The 24,809-nt window shown below is 33.5% G+C and overlaps 3 protein-coding genes across 3 annotated transcripts; 1 reads left to right on the forward strand and 2 right to left on the reverse strand.

The window, feature by feature from the left end:
* Window positions 1–14,900: 14,900 nt before the first annotated feature.
* LOC108740869 (tubulin-specific chaperone E) lies at window positions 14,901–17,300 on the reverse strand. Its single transcript, XM_018475364.2, has 6 exons — window positions 16,923–17,300; window positions 16,449–16,649; window positions 16,171–16,359; window positions 15,715–16,117; window positions 15,365–15,653; window positions 14,901–15,304 (listed from the first exon to the last, which is right to left on the reverse strand). The coding sequence occupies exons 1-6, from the start codon at window positions 17,102–17,104 to the stop codon at window positions 15,009–15,011; spliced, it is 1,560 nt and encodes a 519-aa protein (XP_018330866.1). The 5' UTR covers window positions 17,105–17,300; the 3' UTR covers window positions 14,901–15,008.
* A 271-nt stretch (window positions 17,301–17,571) lies between these two features.
* LOC108740868 (zinc finger protein OZF-like) lies at window positions 17,572–19,688 on the forward strand. Its single transcript, XM_018475363.1, has one exon. The coding sequence runs from the start codon at window positions 17,834–17,836 to the stop codon at window positions 19,403–19,405; it is 1,572 nt and encodes a 523-aa protein (XP_018330865.1). The 5' UTR covers window positions 17,572–17,833; the 3' UTR covers window positions 19,406–19,688.
* A 275-nt stretch (window positions 19,689–19,963) lies between these two features.
* On the reverse strand, window positions 19,964–22,756 carry LOC108740856 (odorant receptor 4-like). Its single transcript, XM_018475355.1, has 6 exons — window positions 22,141–22,756; window positions 21,885–22,089; window positions 21,727–21,826; window positions 20,746–20,850; window positions 20,433–20,588; window positions 19,964–20,026 (listed from the first exon to the last, which is right to left on the reverse strand). The coding sequence occupies exons 1-6, from the start codon at window positions 22,754–22,756 to the stop codon at window positions 19,964–19,966; spliced, it is 1,245 nt and encodes a 414-aa protein (XP_018330857.1).
* Window positions 22,757–24,809: the final 2,053 nt, after the last annotated feature.

A 24,809-nucleotide genomic window follows, 5' to 3' on the forward strand; every position in this document is an offset into this window, starting at 1 on the left:
AACTTACTTTGAGTAGAAGCTGCATGTCTGCTTCTGGGCTGTTGTTATCCTATCGGGTCACTAGGACTTACACATCGGAACAAGAAAAACTTTACAGGAACGTAATACAAAAAATATTACAATATGTACTTCTCTCTATCAGCACACTCCGCTCGGCCACAATAATAAGAAGATCGGTTTTATTAACATATCTTTTTGCTTTATACCTTCGGCTTCGTCTAGTGGGAGGACTGGTAGGGATCATCATCATCATCATCATCATCATCATCATTACCATCAAACATCATCATATCATCGTCGAATATCTTTACATTCACCGCGTACGATGTGATCTCATTTGTTCACTTTTCATTTCGACTTTGGGGGGTGCGCCTGTCGTCTTATTTTTTCTTCGTCTTGTTTTCCTCCTCCGAACAAAAAAAAAGCGCCCACACGCTTCATGGATCCTCCTCTCGCGACGATGCTTTGTTATTCTAATCCCCTTTGACAATTCATAGATTACCAACTCGCTTGCGTGAACGAATCCGCGAACGCTGTGCTGTGAAGTGAAGGTAACTCATAAACAATATTTTCAGCGACGAATACATCGACATACAGAGTGTTTGGCAAAACACGTTACGTGATAAGGCAAATTTTATTGGCCTCAAGACGGTATCGAGATCACATTTTTTGAAAAATCGTTAAAGGGTTTGTTACTAATTTAAAGAACGGAATTGCAATTATTAAGTTACTAGCTGGGATATTTGGGAGTTGATATGAAATTTTTGTGTTGTAGTTGGGATAAAAGATAAACTTTAAAATAGAAGAGGTACATATGTAGCCCCATCCATGCAAAAAAGGCTTCCAATAGTCCATAATGTTCTAAAACATTCCACAAGTATGTTCCAGAACGTTCCACAATGATCTGCAACATTCCAGGCTATTCTCGAACATTCCAGAATGTTTCGGGATGTTCCCGAACGTTGTAACCCACGACGGATTTTGCTTTGCATACCCTTGCCAGTAGGTAGCTTTACTCATACAAAAAAGCACTCGAATAGTACACAATCTTCTAAAACATTCCACAACATTCAAGTGTGTTCTGGAACGTTCCACAGTGATCTGAAACATTCCAGGCTATTCTCGAACATTACAGAATGTTTCGAGATGTTCCCGAACGTTAGAACCCACGACGTATTTTGCTTTACATACCCTTGCGAATAGGTAGCTTTACTCATACAAAAAAGGCTTCGAATAGTCCACAATGTTCTAAAACATTCCACAACATTCCACAAGTGTGTTCTGGAACGTTCCACAATGATCTGAAACATTCCAGGCTATTCTCGAACATTCCAGAATGTTTCGAAATGTTCCCGAACGTTGGAACCCACGACGGATTTTGCTTTGCATACCCTTGCCAGTAGGTAGCTTCACTCGTACAAAAAAGGCTTCCAATAGTCCACAATGTTCTAAAACATTCCACAACATTCAAGTGTGTTCTGGAATGTTCCACAATGATCTGAAACATTCCAGGCTATTCTCGAACATTCTAGAATGTTTCGGGATGTTCCCGAACGTTGGAACCCACGACGGATTTTACTTTGCATACCCTTGCCAACAGATAGCTTTACTGATACAAAAAAGGCTTCGAATAGTCCACAATGTTCTAAAACATTCCACAAATGTGTTCTAGAACGTTCCACAATAATCTAGAATGTTCCCGAAAATGTTAATGATTTCAATATTGAATCGTTAATAACTCAATAACTATTCGTCGCATTAATAATCTGTAAAGGACAATCGAGTTCATTGCGACAAAATCGTCTGTCCAACTGTTTGGTCGTATAATCGTTTGAAAGCTCATCAATCTCTAGCTGATTGATGTCTGATTTATTGTCATTGATTTTTACCAATTCACCCTGTGTAATTCCTTGTTCTTATTTGCACGGTGATAAAATTTGCATCCATCAAAATTTAAGCTCATAATGACCCAAATTTCAGTTGGCGGATTAAGTTGGCCTTGCAGTTTGATAGATGTATCATCGCAACAAGTACTAAATACCGGATGTTGAGAGTGCACATAACTCAATTCGCTCAAAATCGGATTTGCGTACATAATATGTATCAACAATGAAATGGAAAAGTTAAAATATGTAATCTTTTGTTTCGGCGTGAGAGTTTGTGCAACTAAATATTTAATGTGTCTGGGTTTTATCTGATGGTGCTTCTTCATGCGTAACAGGAGAATAACTCAGTGCTGTGTACGGTGAACGTTTCGCCTAACCTGTATATATGTTGATGATGCGGTTTTTGGTGTGATACGTATTTATTGCTTTTATCGTAAAAATGTCCACATACTTCAACGTAATATTCAGTTACCTTCAACTAAACCATTAGCGTGATGCTAACTTGTAATAATACCAAAACGAATGGGTTTTAAGATATCAGCAGAATTACAAATTGATGGCACCAAAGGCAATAAAAAATGGATTAAGAAACGCAGTATTCCTTACGCATTTTATAGTCGATTATGCTCTTTGGATTCTCGCGATTGAGAAAGCGGTAATGTTACGCTGGTTAAAAAAAAAAACGTTTAGGTACATTACGTTTTTAGATTTCATGCTATAAACCGTAAACAGTATACGTTTTTAGCATGGATAGTAGACGAAAACGAATAAAAATGTCAAATAGTAAGTAACAATTTGACAGCTGGTAAGTGTCATTCTATCCTTGCAAGAAAACTACAAAAATAATGAAACATAAAAGGTTTACTCTTTGAGTTTTTGTGTTTAATTTGTGAAAAAAATCTCCCCATTCGTTTCGCATAAATGATTATGTGTTCTAATTATCGATTCATTGCAAGACGTTCTTTATTACGTTACTTCGCGAAGGTTCTACTTTGTCCTACGTATAACGCGCGTTATAATAATTACGACTGATTCTATCAGGCAACATCTTGTTAAGTGTATAAATAATTATAATGCGTATACCTCTTGTGATGCAAATCAAGTAATAATAAATAACGTGTAGAATGTGAAGATAGAAACCTTGAACAATGGCAGATGCTATGAACCCACCGGTTATATTCATTGTCAAGTTTTACGATTTGCGATATTTTGATTGTCGACAATTAATAATAATCTTAACATCCAATAATGCTTGATGCAGATTTCTTCTCAACAAATGGAAGACAAATGAGAAAAAGACAAAATCGAGTAAAGAAGCAAACGAATTTCCACAAAAATCTTTCTGTTGTCGCTATTGTGTTTTTTATGGTACATGTTGAACTTCGTAACCTATTTGATGCGATCAAATTACCCAAAGTTGCACCCAATAATAAACAATGATGGAAAGGTTAATTGTATTTTTACAGTACTCTGATCAACATGGTGATTATGAGATCAAGTCCTGGGACATTTAATAAAACTAGAAACAATTTTTTTTATTCGAGGTCGTCTTTTTTTACTATTGCGACACTTCCTAGTCTTACCAAACTCGATCAAACAAGGAAGCAGGATTATAAATAACAATATTAAGGGGCCGCTAGCTGTCTGTGACCGACTGTAATAATAAAAAGAAGCAACTAGGGATCGGTCGCAATAAAGATTCGTATAAATACCGATTAGCATAATTTGACAAATAGATTCCTGCCAGTCGAACTATTAAAATCTCGAATTGCTCCAACGAGCATCTAATGCACAAGACATTCCACATTGGCAGAAGATTAACCGACGATGCATATTTGCAATTTTAATAAGCCGAGATGCACCTGTCTTTAACCTTCTAAATCGGACACGTGACATAATTTTCTAATATTTCAAAAGTGTAATAAACTACGTGCACGCTATTTATAAATAAATAAATAAATGAATAAAATAAATACGAACATCATGCGCTTCAAAATGTTCAAATGACTTGTTTTTTACATCTCGCACCCACATATTCATCCGTGGTATTTAAAGTTTTTGCCTTTCTAACGGCGTGACACTTCAAATACAGTAAAAATTAATGGCGAAAACTTAAGGGGTTCAATTGACAAAGTAATCGGCTATTAAAGAGACAAAGGCAGTTCTAAGTCAAGGGTGGACAAAATAGGTGAAAGTAGAAAAGGTTGAGGTATATGCAACTTTGTTGTAATACGGGATATGACCCCGATGGTTAATCCAAGAAAGGACTGATGGGTATTTACTATGGGTAATGGAAACAGATACAAAAGGTAAAAAAAAGGAAGTCAGTAGAAGAACCCTTCGGTCTAATTCGATGAAAAATATAGACAGAAACCGTTGACGAGAAAAATTCGGGTTCGTCGCTTAACTCACCGTTGACATCTCCGACATTTGGCTTCAAATAACGGAAAAACGGGACATCTTCTAAAATTTTTTTTCAAACAAAAGTTATTCTAGAATTCAAGAGCTATCCAATGACTCAAGTGGTAAATCCCTATCTTGCATATTAGACGACCCATGACCCTAAGAAGGTGAAAACGAAAGGGCTATTAAAAATTTTCGGTAACAAAATCATATCAGTAATATACTGTATGACATGTAGAGCAGGATTGAACCTTGCTTAACCCTCTTTCGTTGTGTACACTATCCCTTTACGAAATATAGATTCCTAAGTACTCCTTTTCTATTATAAAAAGTATTAATCTCGAAGTAACAGTTTTACCTTGTAGTGGGTAATTTTAATCAACTGCTTGCTACAAACCAATTTTAAAAACCTGTGTGAAGGATACAGATAGAAAGTCTGAACATATGAACCTGTAGGAAAAGAGGGTTAAAAATAAGTAACAGCTAAACATAATAAAGGGATAGTAGGAATAGATAATGAGATAGAAAAAAGAAGTCAGTAGAAAAATTCTGGTTCTAATTAGATGAAAAATATAGATAGAAACCCTCGAAATGTGAGGTAAAGGGTAAAAAATAAGTAAGGGGTAAACATGACGAATGGAGTTACGGCCACTGTCATCTTATCAATATGACACTCCAAAACATTAGTTATTTTTAATCAAAAATTTCAATTAAACCAAATTACTGTGGATATCTAAAATAGGCACATTAATTAGTTCTATTATTTAATTAGACGTTTTAATAGTGGTTTAATTTCAGAAAGATCTATTAGCCGAGGAGATATATAGTTACGGTTTGTAGTACAAACAGCCATATATATAGCTTATTACTTATTATATAGTGATATAATTCTCCAGTTATTATAAAAACCTTACCTAACTAATACAGTAACTATTAATAACTGAGGCCCTGTCATATGCGAAATACTATATCAATTAAAATTAAACTGCAATATATATACTAGTAATATATATAAGTAATTTTGTGTTTGCTGCAGAAATCTTTCCACGTTGGGTTTGTTTCGTAAGCAGTTTTTTTCGACATTTCTTATTAGAGTAATATTTTCGTTTAATTACAAGGAAAATTAACTAAATGTTGTACTTCAGCGGCACTTAAAAAAATAACAAATTGGCATTTACATCTGGAATATCTTAACGAAACAGCCGTAATTAATTCTCAAAGAGCAACTACCGAACGAATCGACGACCTGGCAGGCTCGTACGATTAATAAGAGAATGTTGCAAACTGTGTTTCTTAACTAATTCTAACGTGTTCGGACATGCTGTTCGGCGGCTAGGTACAAATTAGGAATATTCGGTAGGTATCATGTAAGACGCGATTCCTAATAAGTAATTACTAGAAGGAAATTAAAACATGCAATCAAATGAACCATCTGGGCGCAACTCCTTCATCAGTTGAGATTATATTCACTTAACGTTCAATAGGTAACTGAAAGTACTATCGTCGTCCTCATTGAAATATTTCATGTGCTAACACAACAAACTTGTCAAATAGCCTCTTGATTTCCACTTTCTTGGTGTCATAAGTCATCTAATATGAAAGATAGAGATTTACCGCTTGAATCACTGGTTAGGCTTTGAATTCTAGAACAACTTTTGTTTGAAAAAAAATTGTATGAGATGTTCGGTTTTTCCGTTATTTGAAGTAAAATGTCGGAGATATCAACGCTGATTTAAGCGACGAACCCGAGTAACTATCAGGAGAATAAAAGTTTAATTTATGTTTGACTGACGATACTGGGGATGGAATTTTGTTATCTGCGATTGAGACATAATTAGTTACAAACTAATTATTTCCTCTTTGTTATTTTATCTAATAAAATACGGGATAAACACATGTTTATTGCATGGTTATTCACAGGTTCATTTTCGATTACACGAATACGTATGTGTAAGTAAGCACATACGCATCTTTCATACCAAATAAGTATCTACCTGGTTATTATATTTTTTTTTATTATCCATAAAAAACAAGAAACCATTTCGAAACGGTGTAGTATCCGTGTAGTATTTACAAAGCTTACATCTTATAAGTACAGAAAGATTACATATGCAAGGCTACCTATAATAGTTTTATGTAACATTGTAGCGTCGATGGGATGTTGAACTTTAAATAATGTTTAGTTTATTTCTTTCTAGTTCCTTATACCTAACGAGTACTTGTAAAATCTATTGCAATTGGTATCTAATGGACCGTAAAGTTATAGGAAAAAACTGTCGTTTACTTTGCATTAAAATGCATTAACAATGTAGTAAACGCATTTGTTTTTTTTTTTTATGGAAACAGAAACTAACACGAAAAACAAAAGAACTACTTATCCTTAGATCGAATCACGCCCTTAGATGGCACAGTAATTTTTGGTTGCGCCCAAATTAGAAACATTGTTTATGTACATTTAACGACAAATAATAGTTTTATTTGCATTTTGATTTTAATTTTATTCTTCTATGTTTGTTTCAGTGTTTTTACGTATACCTTTGAATCAGAAGAAAATTCAACCCAGGGAATGGAAAAACAAAAGCTGTTTTCGGTGAGTCTTTTTTAAAACTTTTCTAGGATTATGTGTACATATATATATATGCGTTGTATTGGTTCCCTTGACGTTAAAAATGGGTTTGTACCTACCCATTTGTCGCGGCTCCTTTAGAAAAAAAAAATATTACGATCTCCTTGACATTCTGCGCTAATACGAACTATCACCTACCCAATTATGGTCCAAACATAAATCTTACTGTATTGAAGCATGTAAAACAATATCTAACGGACGACAGCTTCTACAAGGCATCGTAGTAATTAAATTTATGTACATAGCTGTATAATATAGATTAAGTGCTTTTTTATGAGTATGTCACAAATCTATAATTTACTAAGTTTTACGAACTTAATCATTATTCGAATGGTACTACGTGATTCTTTAAAAATATTTTAATTCGCAATAAGAGCATTGAAGTCTATGTTACACGGTAATTATGTCAACAAAATACTTAAAATTTATTACTAAAGTAGGTTCTCACGGTATACTGTGGCTACGAAATTATGCCATGCTGTTTTACATTAACTGTATCAATTAGAAGTTTTTAAGTTGTTGTTTTGAATTATTTTATATTTTTAGTTGATTCTCGAGGGCTTTATTCCACGTTATCTGTATGTAGCTTTTAATAATATTATCAAAATTTGCCAAAAATTAGTCAGTATTGGCTAAACTTGACGCATGACACTTCTGTCAGACACGTAAGGCTAGTTAGAAATATATTAGACGCAGAAACAGAAGTTACAAAGGGTAGAGGTAGATCTTTTAAAGTTATTAGGAATTAAGAAACATTTTAATTAGTTTTATTAAATTTTCTTCCCCTTGTAACAATATCTAATTCATTGGAGCCACAATAGGGTTGTATTAACACTTTATTATTTTTCCTCGATTATTTTTCTTCAAATCCTGTGGCATTATTTTGCATTAACTGTACTTTTTAAAACTTTTGGAGTTTAGTCCTTGACTACAGCAGCATATTTATGAAATACCACTACATTTGTGGTGTTTGTAGGTTTACCTACCTAATAACTAACGCACTAAAAGCCATTACCATTAAAGGCTACCTAAAAATTGTTTCACGTTTACAAAGTGGAAATAAAAATGACAATGATGTGGGATTCTTCGCCATTCGAAGTGGTAATTTTGTTCTAGTTGTTGCCTCATCTCTCTTTCTTTATATGTATACACCTCTCTCTTTCTTTCTCTCTGTACCTCCGACATTCACTTTTTCTTTCTATATAAACGACTAGCTTTTATTACGTACTTACATGCATACACATTGCAAGGCAATGCCGCAATGTCGACCGATGAATTTGAAAAATGGGGTTACCATCTCATGACATAATATTTAATGGAATCAAATGGATTTGCTAATGTCAATTTTAAAAACCCTCTTAGGTCAGATGCGTCTTTAGTACTTTTAAATGTTTTAACTGGCGTGTACAAATTGCATTGCCCTTTTTTCTTCATCGGGGATTACTACTAACATAGTTATATTACATGGGGTGGAATTATAAAAGGAGTTATATATTTTTTTGTTTCAAAGCGATTATAATTTTTGTTTTCCCATGATTTTTCGAAATGTGGTGTTATAGGCGGATGATGAGGATATCGTGGGTAGAAAAGGTTAGAAATGAAGAGGTATTGGAAAGAATAGGAGAACAGAGGACTCTATGGAAGTCAATAAAAAATAGGCGAGATAGGTTGGTAGGACACCTTCTCAGGCATGAAGGTCTAGTCAGAGACATATTAGAGGCAGAGACAGGAGTTAGGAGGGGTAGAGGTAGGCCTAGATTAGATTACTCTTCGCAAATAGTTAAGGATGTGGGCTGTTCTAGTTTTAGGGAAATGCGAATTTTAGCTCAGGATAGGAAAGAGTGGAGGTACGTGTCCATCCAGTCTTAGGACTGATAGCCTTATGATGATGATGATGATGATGATGATTTTTACATCTCTATACTTGCATTAAGTGGGTGGTATAAAAGACATTTAATCGTGAATGTTAGCTACATAGTTAACCGTATCGGATGCCCTTAAATGGCACATTGTTCTTTGCAATAATTTATTTTCCCTTTAAATAGATCGCAAGTTATCGTGAGAGATGAACTGTAATCAAATTTGCATTTTGCGGGACTGTCGTTTAAACAAATAATGGTAATAACAACAGCGAAGAACAAAGCGCTAGTTCAACATTTGTTACGAAATTTTCGTTTTTGATTTTCGTATGAAGAGAACGCATTTTCGTAATTCAAATATACTATTGAATTAATGTGTAACTCTTTTAATTACTTATACTAATATTTCAATCATTGTAAAACCCGGAAAATGTAACGCTAGTTACCTTAGGATGTGGTTAATTCACGCAGATTAGGTTTGGAGTATATTTAATAATGTTAGGCTAAAGTTAGTCAGTAAATTGGTGTGTTTTAAACTTTTTAAATAACGAAAAGGTCATTTAGTATGCACGACAGAGATTTACAATTTACACCACAAGGTAGCCGATGAGTTCTAGAATAACTTTGATATTAAAAAAAATCTTGTGGGGTGCCTGGTTCGTTCGTTATTTGAAGGAACATGTCGGAGATATCAACGGTGAGTTAAGTGACGAACCCGCGTTCTTCTGATAGTCGTTTGTCAGGGACGCGTGATTTACCTTTGATAAGTTTTGGTTAATGATTAGTTCGATTAATTACTATTACTTTTTGGCTTCTAACGTTAAATATATCTTCCCTTATGTTCTGAAATGACTTTATCAGATCGCAAAAGAAATTCGTTTGAATATAATTATAAAAATGATGTTTAAATTGAATGAATCGAACTGTATTAATCCAATAATATTATAATTGATATTGTAAATCCATACGCAGTTATTATTTGTGTACGTCAAGTATATATCAAGGAATAAGCGCGCAAAAAATTATTAATTTCCTTGACAAGAAATCATCCTTCTGGGATAACTTCTTAAGGTCGCCTTTGTCAATATTTTTTTCCGATGACATGTTCATTAAAATTCCTTTTATCATTTTTTTTATTATTCATTTAACGCTTGCAGGTACGACACACCGTTTCGCCGCACGTATGTAGTGGTTTAGTTCGTTAGTTATGTATTTATTCTTTTCTATTAGCTTCGTTTTTTAATTGTTTATATGAATCATGACCCTCGACAGTCCTTTGAGCGATTGCTATTGAAATAGTTAAGTACTGCTTTCAAAACCGCCTAGGCGCAATTGAAAGTAGCGAATTGCTTTTATATCTTTATACGTAATTTAGAGAAAGTGATTATCGGACAAAATCTGTATCTAGTAAGAGTTAGATAAAGTAATAGGTAAAACTCCATAAATTTCAGTATAATATTATAATGTTACAGGAGTATTTAACCTGGACTTTTTAGTGTCTGCTTTTTTGATGTCCTTCTTTAACTCAATTCGACTACATCCCGTATATGTTTGATTATTACTTTAATCAAATTCGAGTGGCTGTTATGAATAACATGAAATTTTACATTAAATATGTCTGACAAATAAACAGCTGTTTTACAAAACTCCTATGGACACATACACTTATTATAATATGACATAGGTTTTACATAATTTTAGAAATACGTTTTATTTATTATTTATTATTCGGTTAAATATGGCATTCCAAGAACTCTAAGAGTCTGTACGCGTGTTTTGTAAAACGCCTAGGCAAATGACACATATGTCAGTCACAATGCAGAACTTGACTGCTTGTTTTACGTTTTACAATTTTCCAACTATTTTCTTCTAAAAGCCTTGCACACAGTTGTGAGAATCCAAGAAATGAGTGCAGAAAAAATCATTTAGGTCATAAAGCATATAATTAGGTAAAGCAAAATTCGTCATCGCATGATCTAGTGTTCCTTGCGCTTACACTATCGACAACAAATGCATTCTTCAGTTCGAACACACCTTGTCCTTTCTTCATCATTATTATTATTATCTACTTATACCAAGTGTTTTCGCCATGGAAGCAATGCTGTAATCTGTAATAACTAACGCGATATTTATAGCAGTAGTGCGCATACTTTTGTGTGCGTCATATATGTATTACGTATACAGGGGAGGCAAAATGTTAACCGATTATAGAATTTACGCGTTCGTTTGTCTGTAATTTCTCTTATTATCTCGCAAAAGCGTGGTGAACGTGTCTGAAAATTGTCCTAGAGTAACCGAATTCTCAAAATCTTTTGACCAAAGCGTAACTTCCCTCAAAAGATTTAAATTGCATTCATTGGATACGTGTAGGCCGTCAACTTGCCACTAGTGTATATTAAATTGTTGTACGTAGCCCCCATAGATAAATACACTGTAGAAGTAATGCGACATTTGGTTAACCGTAATTTCAAAGTAAGTGTAAAACAACCGCCGACGATGGTACAACTTACGCTGTTAGTGAAGGTAAAAGGTTGACCTTCACATCGTGGCTTTATTACAATAACATTATTACGTGCACATCGCTTTACCTAGCTCCAAAGTGCACTCTCTTTCGTACTCTCTCACACGCAAGACAAAGAGTTATGTAACGAGAATTTTTATCAATCGTTGCTACGGTTTTATGAATCTGCTTCGATTCTGTTTTTAGGAAGGCGTAGAAGGGCCAAACTTAATTTTTTTTTTTTTTTGAAATTTCAACTTGTTGACTCGAGATGTTAGCCGTAATTGTTAACGAAAATAATAATTTTACTCATCGGTGTTGTGACGGTTGATGTCTGCGATTGAATTGCGTTATTGGGTTAGATTGAGATTGGTTCAAACGTGTTAACAAAAAACACACTTCGTTCTTCTTGTCTTTACAAACCCCAATAATCCTAACTTAATTGAACTTGAGGGTATCGTTGGTTTGATTGTAATGATAAAGTTACAATAGGTAGACATAACACGAACGAATTGTGTTGTAGTGTTCTTGTTTTTTCTTAAAATTGTCATGGCTTAAACTGGGATTGAGTTAGGTTACGTTAGGTTGCGATTCAATAGGCATTTAGAGTTACAAATTGGAATTTCGAGTTGCAAGTCGAACATTTGAGTTACAAGTCGAATTTTCGAGTTACAAGTCAAAAATTAAAAAAAAAATATTTGTTCTTTATGACGACTGTTGTTTAGTAAATATTCAAAAACGCTATGCTTAATAATGCAAAATTATGAGTCGTTTCTATTTTGCGTTACTTTGTCTTTGTCTGAATCTAGAGCTTCTCTCAATGAACATAATCGTTAAATTACTAACGTACCCAACGAAACTTCCCTTCCTAATCAAGGCGTAGTGAAAAATTACATACCTACCAGAGTGTGAGACATTATTATTTACTTTTCCTGCCCAGGAAATTATATCGTTTTGGATAGCAATTGGGAAATTAACATTTGTAACGGTGTCGCCCGCTATTTGCCCATGCAAAAAAAATCTAGGTACGTCCCTGCGTCGAAACTACATAAAACCCTTAATTACGTACTTATTAACACCTATTGAATAATAACTGACCCCGGTATCTCGTTAGAAGTCTCTCAAATAGCAGCTGATATAGAAGCTTCACTGTATTACTTAATTAATGTAAGGGGAAGATGTATACCAAATTGCAAACTAAATAATTCTGATTGCGTTATTGGTGCAATATGTAATTATGACTCTAATACGAATATTGTATTATTAAAGTATGTAGCAGTATAAAACTGCATTCGGCTAGCAATCGGCGTTTGCGCAATCACTTGATCTAATCATCATTAAATTATCGTGAAAGTTTGTTTTTTCAGACAGTTTAATTCTTATATGTGTAACTGTTTTATTCAAAATGGTTTTACAGCATTGTTTTTTCTTTTAAATACATTACATCGGTAAAATCTTACGAATGATTTATGACACCGTCCTATTTGATATTTTTGGATTTGGTATTTTATTTTAATAATTTTCTTTTTTAATTAATTAGCTTATCTATAAGGAATTAAGAAATTCATTTGCTACAAGAGTGACATTTACATGTATAGTAGAGATAGCTGATGATCTGATGTAGAAAGGAAAGTTAAATAAGTGTAATTTTAAATCAATTACTGTCTTGTCTGTTTTCATCTGGTAATTAAGGACCCTCGATTCGTTACATCTCTCTGACATTAGTTATTAAACACGTAGATAATTATACGTATCTAGATTAAAAATTAGCGGTAACAATGTGCACCCTTGTCTAACTCCCTTTTTTCTAACAACATATATGGTGAATTTACCCAGTTTAGGTTTGGAGAAGGTTGAAACACGTTACAGTAAATTTAGTTAGTAAATACGAGCGATTTTAGTATTTTGAATTATGAATAAGTCATTTAATATACACGATAGAGGTTTGCTATTTACACCAATCGGTAACCCGTGAATGATAGAATAACTTTTGTCTTGAAAAATTTTTAATAGGGTGTCTACTTTATTCGTTATTTGAAGAAATGCGTCGGAGATATCAACGGTGCGTTAAGCGACGAACCCGTGTGTTTCTGACTAATGCGTAAGAAACACTTAATTTATGATCGATAAGTTTGATACTTTTTGGTGTTCTTGGTTAATTTATATTCAATATTTGATAGTTTTAGCGTCGAATAGCAGTTCGCTTAAATTCTTAAATGATTTTCGTCTAAGAGAATAATGAAACTGTTTCGTTTCTCGACAAAAATGTTTAAATTGAATGAATAGCAGGAATATTATAATTAATAAGAACGGAACTTTGGCTTACGTGCTTCTCTCGTATTTTGGAAAAGTAGATACCTTAGTAACGCCCTTATCTAACGTTTGGAATGCTTCAATTAGCAGAAGGTATCAATAGATGGCGACATGCTTTCATATCTCTCGATATTACCTAAAATAATTTCCAAAAGTTGGACAAAAACACCACGTCCTTCTCTCTATGTTGGAAACGAGTGAACTTAGAAATTATGAAAATGCAACGTCTGCATAAAAAAGAAAGCAATAAGGGCTGTTCTAACCATTATATATTTTGGGAAAGTCCCGATTTTGTATAGTAACCGTTCAGTCTGCAGAATTTTCTTTTTCGTGTAAAGGATAATGTTAATTAATTTTATCTATAGTTATAGTCCTGCTGTTGTAATAATAAATAGTTTGTGGGACGCGCTGTTTATTTAAGGAAACTATTTTTTTATTGAATTGAAGGTCTGACAAGGCTGGGCAAACATATAAACTTAAATCTTCGATAAATTGTTGCAATTAATATATTATTAAGTAAGAATAATCAAGTCAAGGTGTTCTGCAAATATCGTAGCCCCCATAGATAAATACACTGTAGAAGTAATGCGACATTTGGTTAACCGTAATTTCAAAGTAAGTGTTGTTTTGAATTATTTTATATTTTTAGTTGATTCTCGAGGGCTTTATTCCACGTTATCTGTATGTAGCTTTTAATAATATTATCAAAATTTGCCAAAAATTAGTCAGTATTGGCTAAACTTGACGCATGACACTTCTGTCAGACACGTAAGGCTAGTTAGAAATATATTAGACGCAGAAACAGAAGTTACAAAGGGTAGAGGTAGATCTTTTAAAGTTATTAGGAATTAGGAAACATTTTAATTAGTTTTATTAAATTTTCTTCCCCTTGTAACAATATCTAATTCATTGGAGCCACAATAGGGTTGTATTAACACTTTATTATTTTTCCNCAGGTGTATCATTGAACGAGAAGGTCAATCAAAATACCACCCAAACCAAAATGGGTCCGCTTAATACAACTTTAATTGATCTTAATTATTCAAAAAGTGTTATTTATCACTGTCAAGTCATCATATCTGTCGTATACAAGGTGTTCTTTTAATGTGTTAAACGTTTTTATATTTTTTTTACTCAATCTAACTTGATTAAGAATTTGTTTTTTATCATTTGGTCTTAAGTTCACTGGCATATTCACGTTTAAATTTCCCTCTATGAAAAAAATCTAGCGGGACATCTATTAGAAAATGTCCCAGTTAGCGTAATAACCACCCTATTAGTTTAAATTAAGAAAGTGTAAGAAAAATGGTAAATGTTGGTTATCAGTTTTATTTAAAAAATAATTATTTACATCTACGTAATTGAAAAAAGAGTTTTTAGGGCAAAGTAAAAATAAATACAATACAATATGTTATTTATTATTAGGTTTTGACGATTATTTGATCTCCGGTTTGTATAGAATAAAAATCAATTTCTTTTCCGTCGTCGTCCAGTTCTATTTCGATTTCGGGTTGACTATTCGAAATGCAGACTAAAATAGGTCTTTCGGACAAATTAAACAGTCTCTGAACTAACATTGTCAGTTTCCTGACTTGTATTGTGGGGGGCAAGCATTTTATTTTCTCTTGGTCTTCATAGACAAGTTTCAATTCGATTAAAGAACCACTTATACACTTGGGTTGTTGTTTAAGCTCCGATTCCTCAGGAGAACCATATTCTTAAAGAGAAAACATAATTTAGAACCAATAAAATAATAAATTAGAAAAAGGCATCGTACTTTCCATTAATTCTAAGTATCTGTTATGATTTGCTAAAAACTCTTTTCTTTTTTCGTCGTCGTCTCTTACAGAAAACCATTCCAATGCGTACTTTTTAAGATAATCGTACTCGGCCCCTTTTCTTTCTTCCGGTTTAATTAATGTTCCGTTAAAGTACTGCAGACTGGCAATTCTAGCGATTACAATTTGAAAACAGGTGGCATAGTTTTCTTTTTCCAGCACTGGATTCCTCAGAAGGCGTAGCTCTTGTAGGTTTCCCAATTTATTTAATTCTCCTATCGAATTCCACTGAAGCAAATAAAGCAAATAATTATTTTCGGGAAAGTTGAGGGACTTTAATATACTTTACGTCTGATATTTCGTTGTTTGTAAGAGTTAATTTCTTCAAGTTTTCAAAGTTATTGCAGGCATTATCGCCGTCTTTGCAAGGGAACTTAATTTCTTTTATTCCAGTATTTTCCAGTATTAATTGTTCTAGTGTCTTTATAACTCCCAATTTTATTATCTCTTCCCATTTTCCCACCTTATTGTCTTCAATGTCTAAGAGTTGTAATTTTTGAAAAGAGTGACTTGGGGAAGTGTTTAGAGATGTTATTTGGTTCTTCGGGGCCCTAAGTTCTTCAAGTTCGGGAAACACAACTGAAAGCTTTTGTAAATCTGTCCAGTTTAAATTCATGGCACCGCAAATTAATGTTTTAATACTTTCGAATTTGAAATTTGTGTAATTGTCTGGGATAATAAGGAGATTTTCGCTAAAATCAAAAATAGTTTAGAATAGTTTTCTTAAGATAGCTTTTATACATACCTAACATTAAGCCACGACAGTTTCTTTAGTTGGGAACAAATCTCGAAAACTTCAGTCCATTTTGTAAGTAGATTTTTCGAAATATCTAATTCAACTATGTTTGGGCACATGATCTCCAAAGCGTTTGGTTCTCCTGGACAATTTACACATTGCAAACGAATATTAACTATCTTGAGTTTATTAAAGTCACTAAAATGTTGAAAAACTTTTTTACAAAACTCCTTTTAATTAATGAAGTGTATATTGATACTAGAATTATTGGTAGTAATGTAATATACCTTTGAATGTCACTGACTTTATCAAATCCAACTAATTCTAAGAATGGGGCATTCATGGTGCGTTGTAAACTTAGTAGCTGCTGTTTGTCATACGCATTATTGTTATCACTTTTTTGGCCATACCGTGACTGAATAGCGGTTACTGCTGACTGACCTACATTGACCTTTTCTGGACGAACGAATGATGCCGACCTGGGGTACCTGATAAAGGAATATATTATCTTTGAAGTATAAGTGGCAGATGTGGAATTTACAGTACCCCCTCTGAAGTAAGCTCCACAATATGAAAAAGAAACTAACTTAACCTTACCCAAACCTCACCTGTTTTAGGTGCTACGGTAAGGCTTATCTCAGTTTCTCCTAACAACTTCATGGAGGGTGTTGTGAACTCCACTTTTACCGAATAAGCATAACCAAAAAACTTTTCACCAGCTCAAAATGAATTTGATTTAACTATCATTGTTTTCCACTTACCTGGCTGTAAAATATTGTTTGTCACGAACTATACCATTGTGCTTTCCACGTTCGGGGTCATCCCAATCGATCCCGTACCAAGTTCCAGGATAACCCTCTACTTCCCCAATATATTTTATTGTTCCATACTGACCCGCACATTCTATTCTGTCCCCTACACATGGTGTTTTACCTGAGATCATAGCACTTTCGTGTTAAAAAAGCATATAAAATGTTGATGTATACTTCAAACTTCTATTACGATTCAATGACTGTTGATGAATAATACATGTGGGCGTATCACATTACTGTATGATTTAGAGTACAATTTTTAAATTTAGATGTTCAATTTTTAATTAAAATTGATAAAAAGGCACGTATAACAAAGTTAATATTTAATAAAATTGTCTCAATTTTTGAGGTTATGTAAACTGTTATTAAAATTTTGAAGTAGTGTCTCGTTAACCACTTATTACATTTGGTTTCCTAAAGTGTAGATAGTCGAATGTTATTGAGACTATTTAAGTTTCAGAAAGTATACATACTTTAAACAATTTGTTTTAAAAATTAATATTATTTAGTTTATTTTTATTTAAATTATTTTTTATCTTTGATAGTGTAGGTTGTTGTAGATACTATCAAACAAGTGTCAAATGTCTGTTATCTATGGTCAAAAATGGTTCCTGTTGCTGTTAAATGTAGTGTTTATGATACATTTTTGCTAAAAATTTTGTCATTATTTCAAAAATACGTAATTAGAACAAAGTAATTTAATGTAATTTTAATTTTCTGTTCCTGCAGTGGTGGAAAAATTAAAAATACAAGTCGTTTAATGTGTATTTTATAACAGCAGTTTGTATAACCTCAATGACAATCGTCAAACTACAGTTTCAAAAACTGTTTCATTTTACATAAAATTTAATTTTAACGATATGACGGATTTTCAAAAGGAGTTCCTTAATGCACTTATTAAGAAAGAAGAACCAGAAAATGCAGACGACGAACCAGAATTGTATGGATTTCCAAATGAAAATAAAACACCTGATGAGGTTATACTTTTAAAAGTCGAAAATAGCGAAGACTTTGCAAAAGATGATGTTGTGTTCATAAAAGTTGAGGATGACAACGAAAAAGAAGCCAAAAATGAATACAGTTTGGCCATTTTATTCAAATGTGAAGTATGTAACAGATGCTTTACTGATAAGCATGAATGTGAAATGCATGTTAATAATCATGATGATGATAAGGAATCGCTACTTTGTACAGATTGTGGAATGCTATTTATCCGCCAGAAAGATTTGAATAAGCATATGCTAGACAATCATCCTGACAAATTTGAAGAACCTGAAAAAGAATCCATAAGGAAAGAAGAAACAATTTTAGAATGTGGTATCTGTGCAAAATATTTTTATTCAGAGGACGATTTAATAGCCCATTTTAATTCCCACGTTACTAAAGAGTGTAATGTGTGCTCTCAAAAATTCATAACTGATAAAGAAATGAAAAAGCACCTTTGTAGTTGTAAATGTAAACTGTGTGACAAGGTTTTCATAAACGAACGGTCATTTAAATCCCATTTAAGGAATCATGCCACAAATCCTCATCTATGCACTCTCTGTGGCAAGAGCATTAAGACTAGTACAGATTTTAAAAGACACATGAATATCCATGAAGGAAATAAACCATTTAAATGTAGTTACTGCAATTATAGATGCTCGAAGAAGTCAAATTTGGTTACCCACACTAGGTTACACACTGGAGAGACTCCGTACCAGTGTGAGAAATGCGGGGAACGTTTTACATACAAGACAGCTTTCAATAATCATGTTTTGACTCATAACAGTGAAAAGATGTTTTATTGTGCTTATTGCAACAAGAAATTTGTTGCATATTCTATTCTGATTGCTCACGAACGTTCTCATACTGGAGAGAGGCCCTACAGTTGTGGCACGTGCCGTAGAAGTTTTTCTGCGAGGTCGACGCTCAAGAAACACATGAAATTACATTCGAAAGATTACTGCTTCATTTGTCACGTTTGTGGACGAGCTTTTAAGTCCAAGGCGTCGCTAGACTCCCATTTGCAACTGCATGCTGGTAAAAATCAGTTTATTGAGGTAATGATTAATTCCACAAAAATGTTCAAATGTATACATTGCGACAAGTTATCGAGAACTAGTAACAACGCTTTGAGACACCTTAAAATACATACTGGGGAGAAGCCCTTCGTTTGTGTCATTTGTGGGAAAAGTTTTAGCGAAAAGGCGTCCCTTAAAGGTCACCTTCGGATCCATACAGACGAAAGACCGTATACATGCGAGTTTTGTAACAGTTCTTTTAGGGACAGGTCAGTGTTACGACGTCACATTAGAAGGAGACATTCTGTGGCTAACGAAGTCGAAATAGAGCTAGAATTCACAATCGCCGAAGAAGAACGTGCTGATAGTCCGAAAGAAACCACCATTTTTCTTGACGATGGTTATGAAATGGAGACCGGTGATTCGTAGCGTTTTGTACAATGTAGAACTTAAATTAGGCTCTCAAAGCCGGTGTTATCTAATGAAGAATAGATGTTTTCTGGGTTAGGGGCCCGTGGTCGATGACAGACATAGGGGACATCTTCAGTGGGCACACCAGCCCGGAAAAGATCGGTTCTTCATTTTTGACATTGTTAATTTTGTGTTAAATGCTTCTTAATAAGGTCACTGTACCTAATCATGTTCCCACTGATGAATGAATAAATATATGTATTATTATTAAGGAATCAAATAAAATAATTTGAAACTTTCACTTTTTTTTACGTTTGAATTATTTCGCGCTGTATTTTACATTTTGCCTTGTGAGCGCCCTCTTGAGGACAACGTGTGTGTCTTGTTTCGCAGTTAGTTGCTAGAGTCTTGAAAAAGGTGGCGCGGTATATCACATTTTTAATTACTTTGGCGCCTCTTATATGATAAAATCAAAAGACTGCGTTACTTTGTGGTTTATAAAGGTAATTACGTAAAATCACTACATTATTTATAATGAAGCAAACATTTAAGTGGTTGTTTTTGCATGACTTATTGTTATTGGTCGTGCTGGTCTTTATTTTTTAGCAGGGTGAAAAATGAGTAAGATCCTCGTGCTATCTGAAAGAAAATTGATAGTTTTGAATTATAAATATTTAAGGGATTGTCTTATTTATTTAGGGACCGTCTATAAAATACATCGCTCAGAATTTGACTTATTTGAACCTCTCCCTTCGTCAAACTAAGTCACTCACTCAGCGCCCCCCCCCCCCTCTAACAAATATTACGTCACTAATGTTAGCCCATCTTCCTCTAGACGATTTCTTGCAATTAAAAAAAATGTTTATTTGCAGGCTTAAACATGTAGTACTTGAAAAAAATTAAAATAAATCATAATACATCCCACTGTCCCTTTGCCATATCTCACCACGCTAAGTAAGACCCCTCCCTCCTACTTATTTGCCAACATATTTTATGAACGAGCCCTTAAAGTGCGTCAGTGTTAACATATTACAATTGTACTTACTGAAACGAAAGTTGTTAGTGTTAACGTCGTAAATTTTCCAATTGTAAAGTGAACGGGCTTCATCATTCGCTGCATACTGATCAGCATTTTCTTCTTGAAGTTTTTATCGGAAGAATACCAGTCGCCATCATAAACAGCAAATGGCAACTCATGGCCCTTTTGTTAGTGAAAATAAAAAGCGATCTTTTGGTTATTGAAAAAGAGACAGCAGTTTTATAACTGTAATGATGATTAATAATCTTAAAGGTTTGTGTTTTTGATTTCATGTTTGCCTTTTCAAATAATTCAGAATTAAGAAAAAGCTCGTACTCACCATAAGGGTGACCTTATTCCCAAAATAACAATATTGATATATTTGCCATGTAATTGCAAGCATGTAATTCAATTCTACAACGAATTTTCCACTGGCCAGAGGGACCTTAAATAAAAATTCGGTTTTGGTAAAATTTATTAAATTCCTGTTGATAAATTAGGTAACGCTTAATGTTATAGTTTCGTCAGTTCAGCAGCAAATAGTTCTTCTATATGCTGCCTTATTTGCCTTTGCACCTGTTTTAATTGTAAAAAGACACTGATGCCAAAATAGTTTGCTTAGCGTGAAAGATCAGAGTCAAAATAGGGTTGCAAATAATTTTATTGATGTCATATCAACATCAATCAATTTATATCAAAATATTTACAACCGCATTTTCTTTCTGACCTTTTACATATTGTAATAAGATACAGAGATGGAATCCATGGTTTCTTTAGCTTTGGGTTCATCTAATAAGTCAAATTTTTCGAATTGTTTTCTAAGAATTTTGGATTATACGCATTTATTAGCACACCACAATACCTTATAGTTTTCAGTTTTACACAGCTGGCGTATATCAATTCGATATTGTTTTGGGTGCTGTTTTGTCGTAATTCATAGAATTTCGTAGTTCCTTGCTAAAGGTACGATAATTGGTGATTTGGCAGGTGCTGATATCAGTTTGGAACTTCAAAATTCCATGGACCATATGGTATTGAACCCGAAAAATAATATCAATCCAATATTTTAGATTATCCATTTCCAAGGAGTTTAGAATTTTTTGAGTTCTCTTTAGTTAAAGAATTAGAAGGCATTCATGGAATGTTTCTTTGTACCCTTTTTAAACTTCTAATATTTTTAATGGCAGATGTGAGCAACTTTAATGTATTTCAAATAAATCACATCTCTGTCCATCAAGGGCTGTTTACCAGAAGCTGATTGATTTTGCGTTACGTAATTTATCTGCAGTCTCTCATAAGAATATACCGAACGAATGCTTACTTCTGTGACAAGAAACAACGATGTGCAAAAAATTATTAGCGATATTAGCACCTGGATGAGCGTCAGAATTGAAAAGATGCTTTCTAGTTCTTCAATGGTCCTAAAAATCAAAAATAAGGAATTAAATTATTAACAAATACCTTGTTCTTTAATATCACCAAAAAATTGTTTGTAGATGATCAATACAATTGTTTATTTGTCTATCCATTTCCTTGGCCAAAACGGGGGAATCGTGCATTACGGGCACGTCTCTTAAACCAAGTTTTTGTAAAGATCTAGGTCTTATAGTTTTAAAAGCTCCCTGTAAAACCTTCAGTTGGGCCGATGAATAGTTTGCGATTGAAGTGAACATTGAATCAAAACCTGAAACACTTTGCTAAAAGTAATTGTACCAATCGAGTTATTTTTTTATACCTATTATAATGAAGGCAAAAATGACGAGCGGATACCATTGGTAGATAATGGTGCAAGCGAATAAAATATGCGACGATTTGTAGTTCCACGGTACCACTGAGATGTAGGGTAAAGGTTGGGTATATTCGAACACAGTAATGTTTTTAAATCCATCTTTGATGTAATACCTTTCGTACTTTTCGTGGTTCACAAACAACGTAAGAAACGACTCAATGAGAGCCAGGGTTCCCACAAAAAAACCCGAAACTGCCCAAACGCAATCAATTATTTTCTTGCGTCCCATCTCGTCCGTGACAATTTCCATTGGCCGAAACGTTTCGTAATTTTCGTACTTTTCCATTTTTTCTCCGAGCGCTTCCACAATTTTCATCAGCTTGTCTCGCTTTTTAAGCCAGACGAATAACTTTATCGAGGCCGAAACGTGTTGCATGGCCATGTTCATGTTTTTGATGAACCGTTTCAAGTTTGTGGTAAAAGCCAACGGTATTATTTCCATGGGGCAAAAACTGAGGCAGGCGAATACGGCGATTACGTTGTAGGTTTTCCACAGGGTTCTACGGAAGGCCGGAATTCTGTTCCCCGGTTGAACCACCCCTCCGATAGTTAAAAATATCATATTGTGAGAAAAGTAATCTTTGAATGTTTGATTTCGGGGTTTTTTATCGCCGGGCTCCATTTCACATTAGGGGTTGCTGTTTTTCACGTTTTATTGGTACCTATGTGTATTAGTTTGCTTTGTAGATGTGGGAATTGGGGTAAATGGTGATGTTTTATAAAGGTATTGCCGGTTTTTTTCCTGGATTAATATTTCAGGAGGGTGTAATTGTTTTGTGTATCAACGGTCGATACTGTGAAGTTCGTTTTTAATTGCAGCGGCGAAGAAAATCGCAATTATATTTTAATTAAGAAATTGTGTGGCTTGTATAAGTCAGGGCCGTAACTAGGAGAATTTTGAGCCTGGCCTAACCTATAGTTTGATAAGGTTCACGGCCGTGTAATCAATATATGCCCAAAAACACTTAACGCAAGCAGAAAACCGTTTTTTTTTTCACATTTATATCCAAATATTTGTGATTATCTTCTTTAATTTTTTTGCACTAGGTAGGGGTAGGTATAACATAAAAGTAGTAACTGTTTTTTATCCATATAAAGTAGTACGTCCCAACTACAGATCATTTACTATATACTAATGCAGTATACATTATTCCTATTACAATTTGTAGTTAAATTTATTGCAAAAAAACAAAATATAAATTATTAGCATCTTTAACGCTGCTTCTACATGAAAAAAATATGATTTAAAGACGGAAATTCATCAATCTACTTCAATGAAACCAAAATTATGGCTTAGTTATAACATTTGATTTAGGGTGTCTCGATGCCTCCAGCAGAATTTTCAATAAAACTTTTAATAATTTTTAATCGCATCGATGTATATCTTTCCGAACGTCTTATTTTAGATACTTATTAAAACGATTATTTAAAAAGTTAACTGTCCTCAACCCACAGTCAACGAATATTAAATTTGATCTTTAATCAATCAATTTAAAGAAAATTTAATCCACTAGCGATTACAAATCTTTAATTTTTTATTATATGCACAATTAAATACTAATTAATTTTGTGCCAAGAATTAACATTGTATGCATTATCAACAAATTTAACTAAAATTACTTATAGTCACACATCGTTTTACTTTATTCTTTATTTTTCAAAAAGGTAAAGAACGAATACGACCCTCTTGCGATCTGAAATGTGCATAATGTGTGTAATTATTGTTGCCGCTAAAATATGCAACTAATTCTTTATTTAATTACTTACTGAAACAAACGTAGACAAAGTTAGAGTAGAAAATTTCCCAATTGTGAAATGAATTGGTTTTTGCATTCGTAACATGGTGATAATCATTTTCTTTTTAAAACTTGCGTCCGTAGAAAACCAATCAGCATCGTATATCGCAAAAGGCAAATCATTGCCCTAAAAATCATTATTACCCTTATAAAATTGCTTATATCTATATCAGTGATGCAGGATAACTGATTATGTAACGTGTTTTTTTTAATATTTATAGTATACCTGTTTATAAATATATAAAAACACCAAAATAAACACAAACTTTAGTTATAAATGTTTGTTAGGAATCCGCAATTATTATTTCTATAGTTATAGAGTGTACAAACTAAACCTTCGCTTATAGAAACAAATGTGCATTTGCCTTAAAAATCGGGGTTGTCCTAGACTACTATAAATCGTCAAAAAAAAAATAACATTTTTTATTTTCTCATTGCTGTTGTTGCGTTTCCATGAGCGCGTATTAGGTTTTATATTTCTATGTATGTTTATTTTACATATAGCATTCGCTAATGTGAACAAATCGATAACGTGATAGATTAGTATTGTTTTCTTCGGTTCATACTAGCGAGTGTTCACTGTAAATATTTGTATTACAATAGCTAAACTTTGTATTTATTTGTTTTTGTGTTTTTAAATTTGCCATTTTTTACCATGAGGGTAACTTTATTTCCAAAATAACAATATTGATAGATCTGCCAAGTTACTGCCACCATGTAGATGAATTCTACCACAAATTTGCCACTTCCTACAGCTACCTATAACAAGTAAATTTAATGTTTGTGCATTTTTATTTATCTGTGAAATTATTTAGTTTT

The sequence above is a fragment of the Agrilus planipennis genome, unplaced genomic scaffold (genome assembly GCF_000699045.2).
Source record: "Agrilus planipennis isolate EAB-ADULT unplaced genomic scaffold, Apla_2.0 scaffold282, whole genome shotgun sequence".
Classification (NCBI taxonomy): domain Eukaryota; kingdom Metazoa; phylum Arthropoda; class Insecta; order Coleoptera; family Buprestidae; genus Agrilus; species Agrilus planipennis.

What these genes read in the sequence shown, in the direction of transcription:
- LOC108740869 (XM_018475364.2), bottom strand. Translation starts at nt 17,104, where the DNA reads ATGATCTCAGGTAAAACACCATGTGTAGGGGACAGAATAGAATGTGCG. An exon ending in AAAGTCAGTGACATTCAAAG is followed by an intron (nt 16,360 to 16,448) that starts GTATATTACATT and finishes TCAACATTTTAG; the next exon opens with TGACTTTAATAAACTCAAGA. An exon ending in ATACTTAGAATTAATGGAAA is followed by an intron (nt 15,305 to 15,364) that starts GTACGATGCCTT and finishes TTTCTCTTTAAG; the next exon opens with AATATGGTTCTCCTGAGGAA.
- LOC108740868 (XM_018475363.1), top strand. Translation starts at nt 17,834, where the DNA reads ATGACGGATTTTCAAAAGGAGTTCCTTAATGCACTTATTAAGAAAGAA.
- LOC108740856 (XM_018475355.1), bottom strand. Translation starts at nt 22,756, where the DNA reads ATGATATTTTTAACTATCGGAGGGGTGGTTCAACCGGGGAACAGAATT. An exon ending in CATCTACAAACAATTTTTTG is followed by an intron (nt 21,827 to 21,884) that starts GTGATATTAAAG and finishes TTTGATTTTTAG; the next exon opens with GACCATTGAAGAACTAGAAA. An exon ending in GGAATAAGGTCACCCTTATG is followed by an intron (nt 20,589 to 20,745) that starts GTGAGTACGAGC and finishes CACTAACAAAAG; the next exon opens with GGCCATGAGTTGCCATTTGC.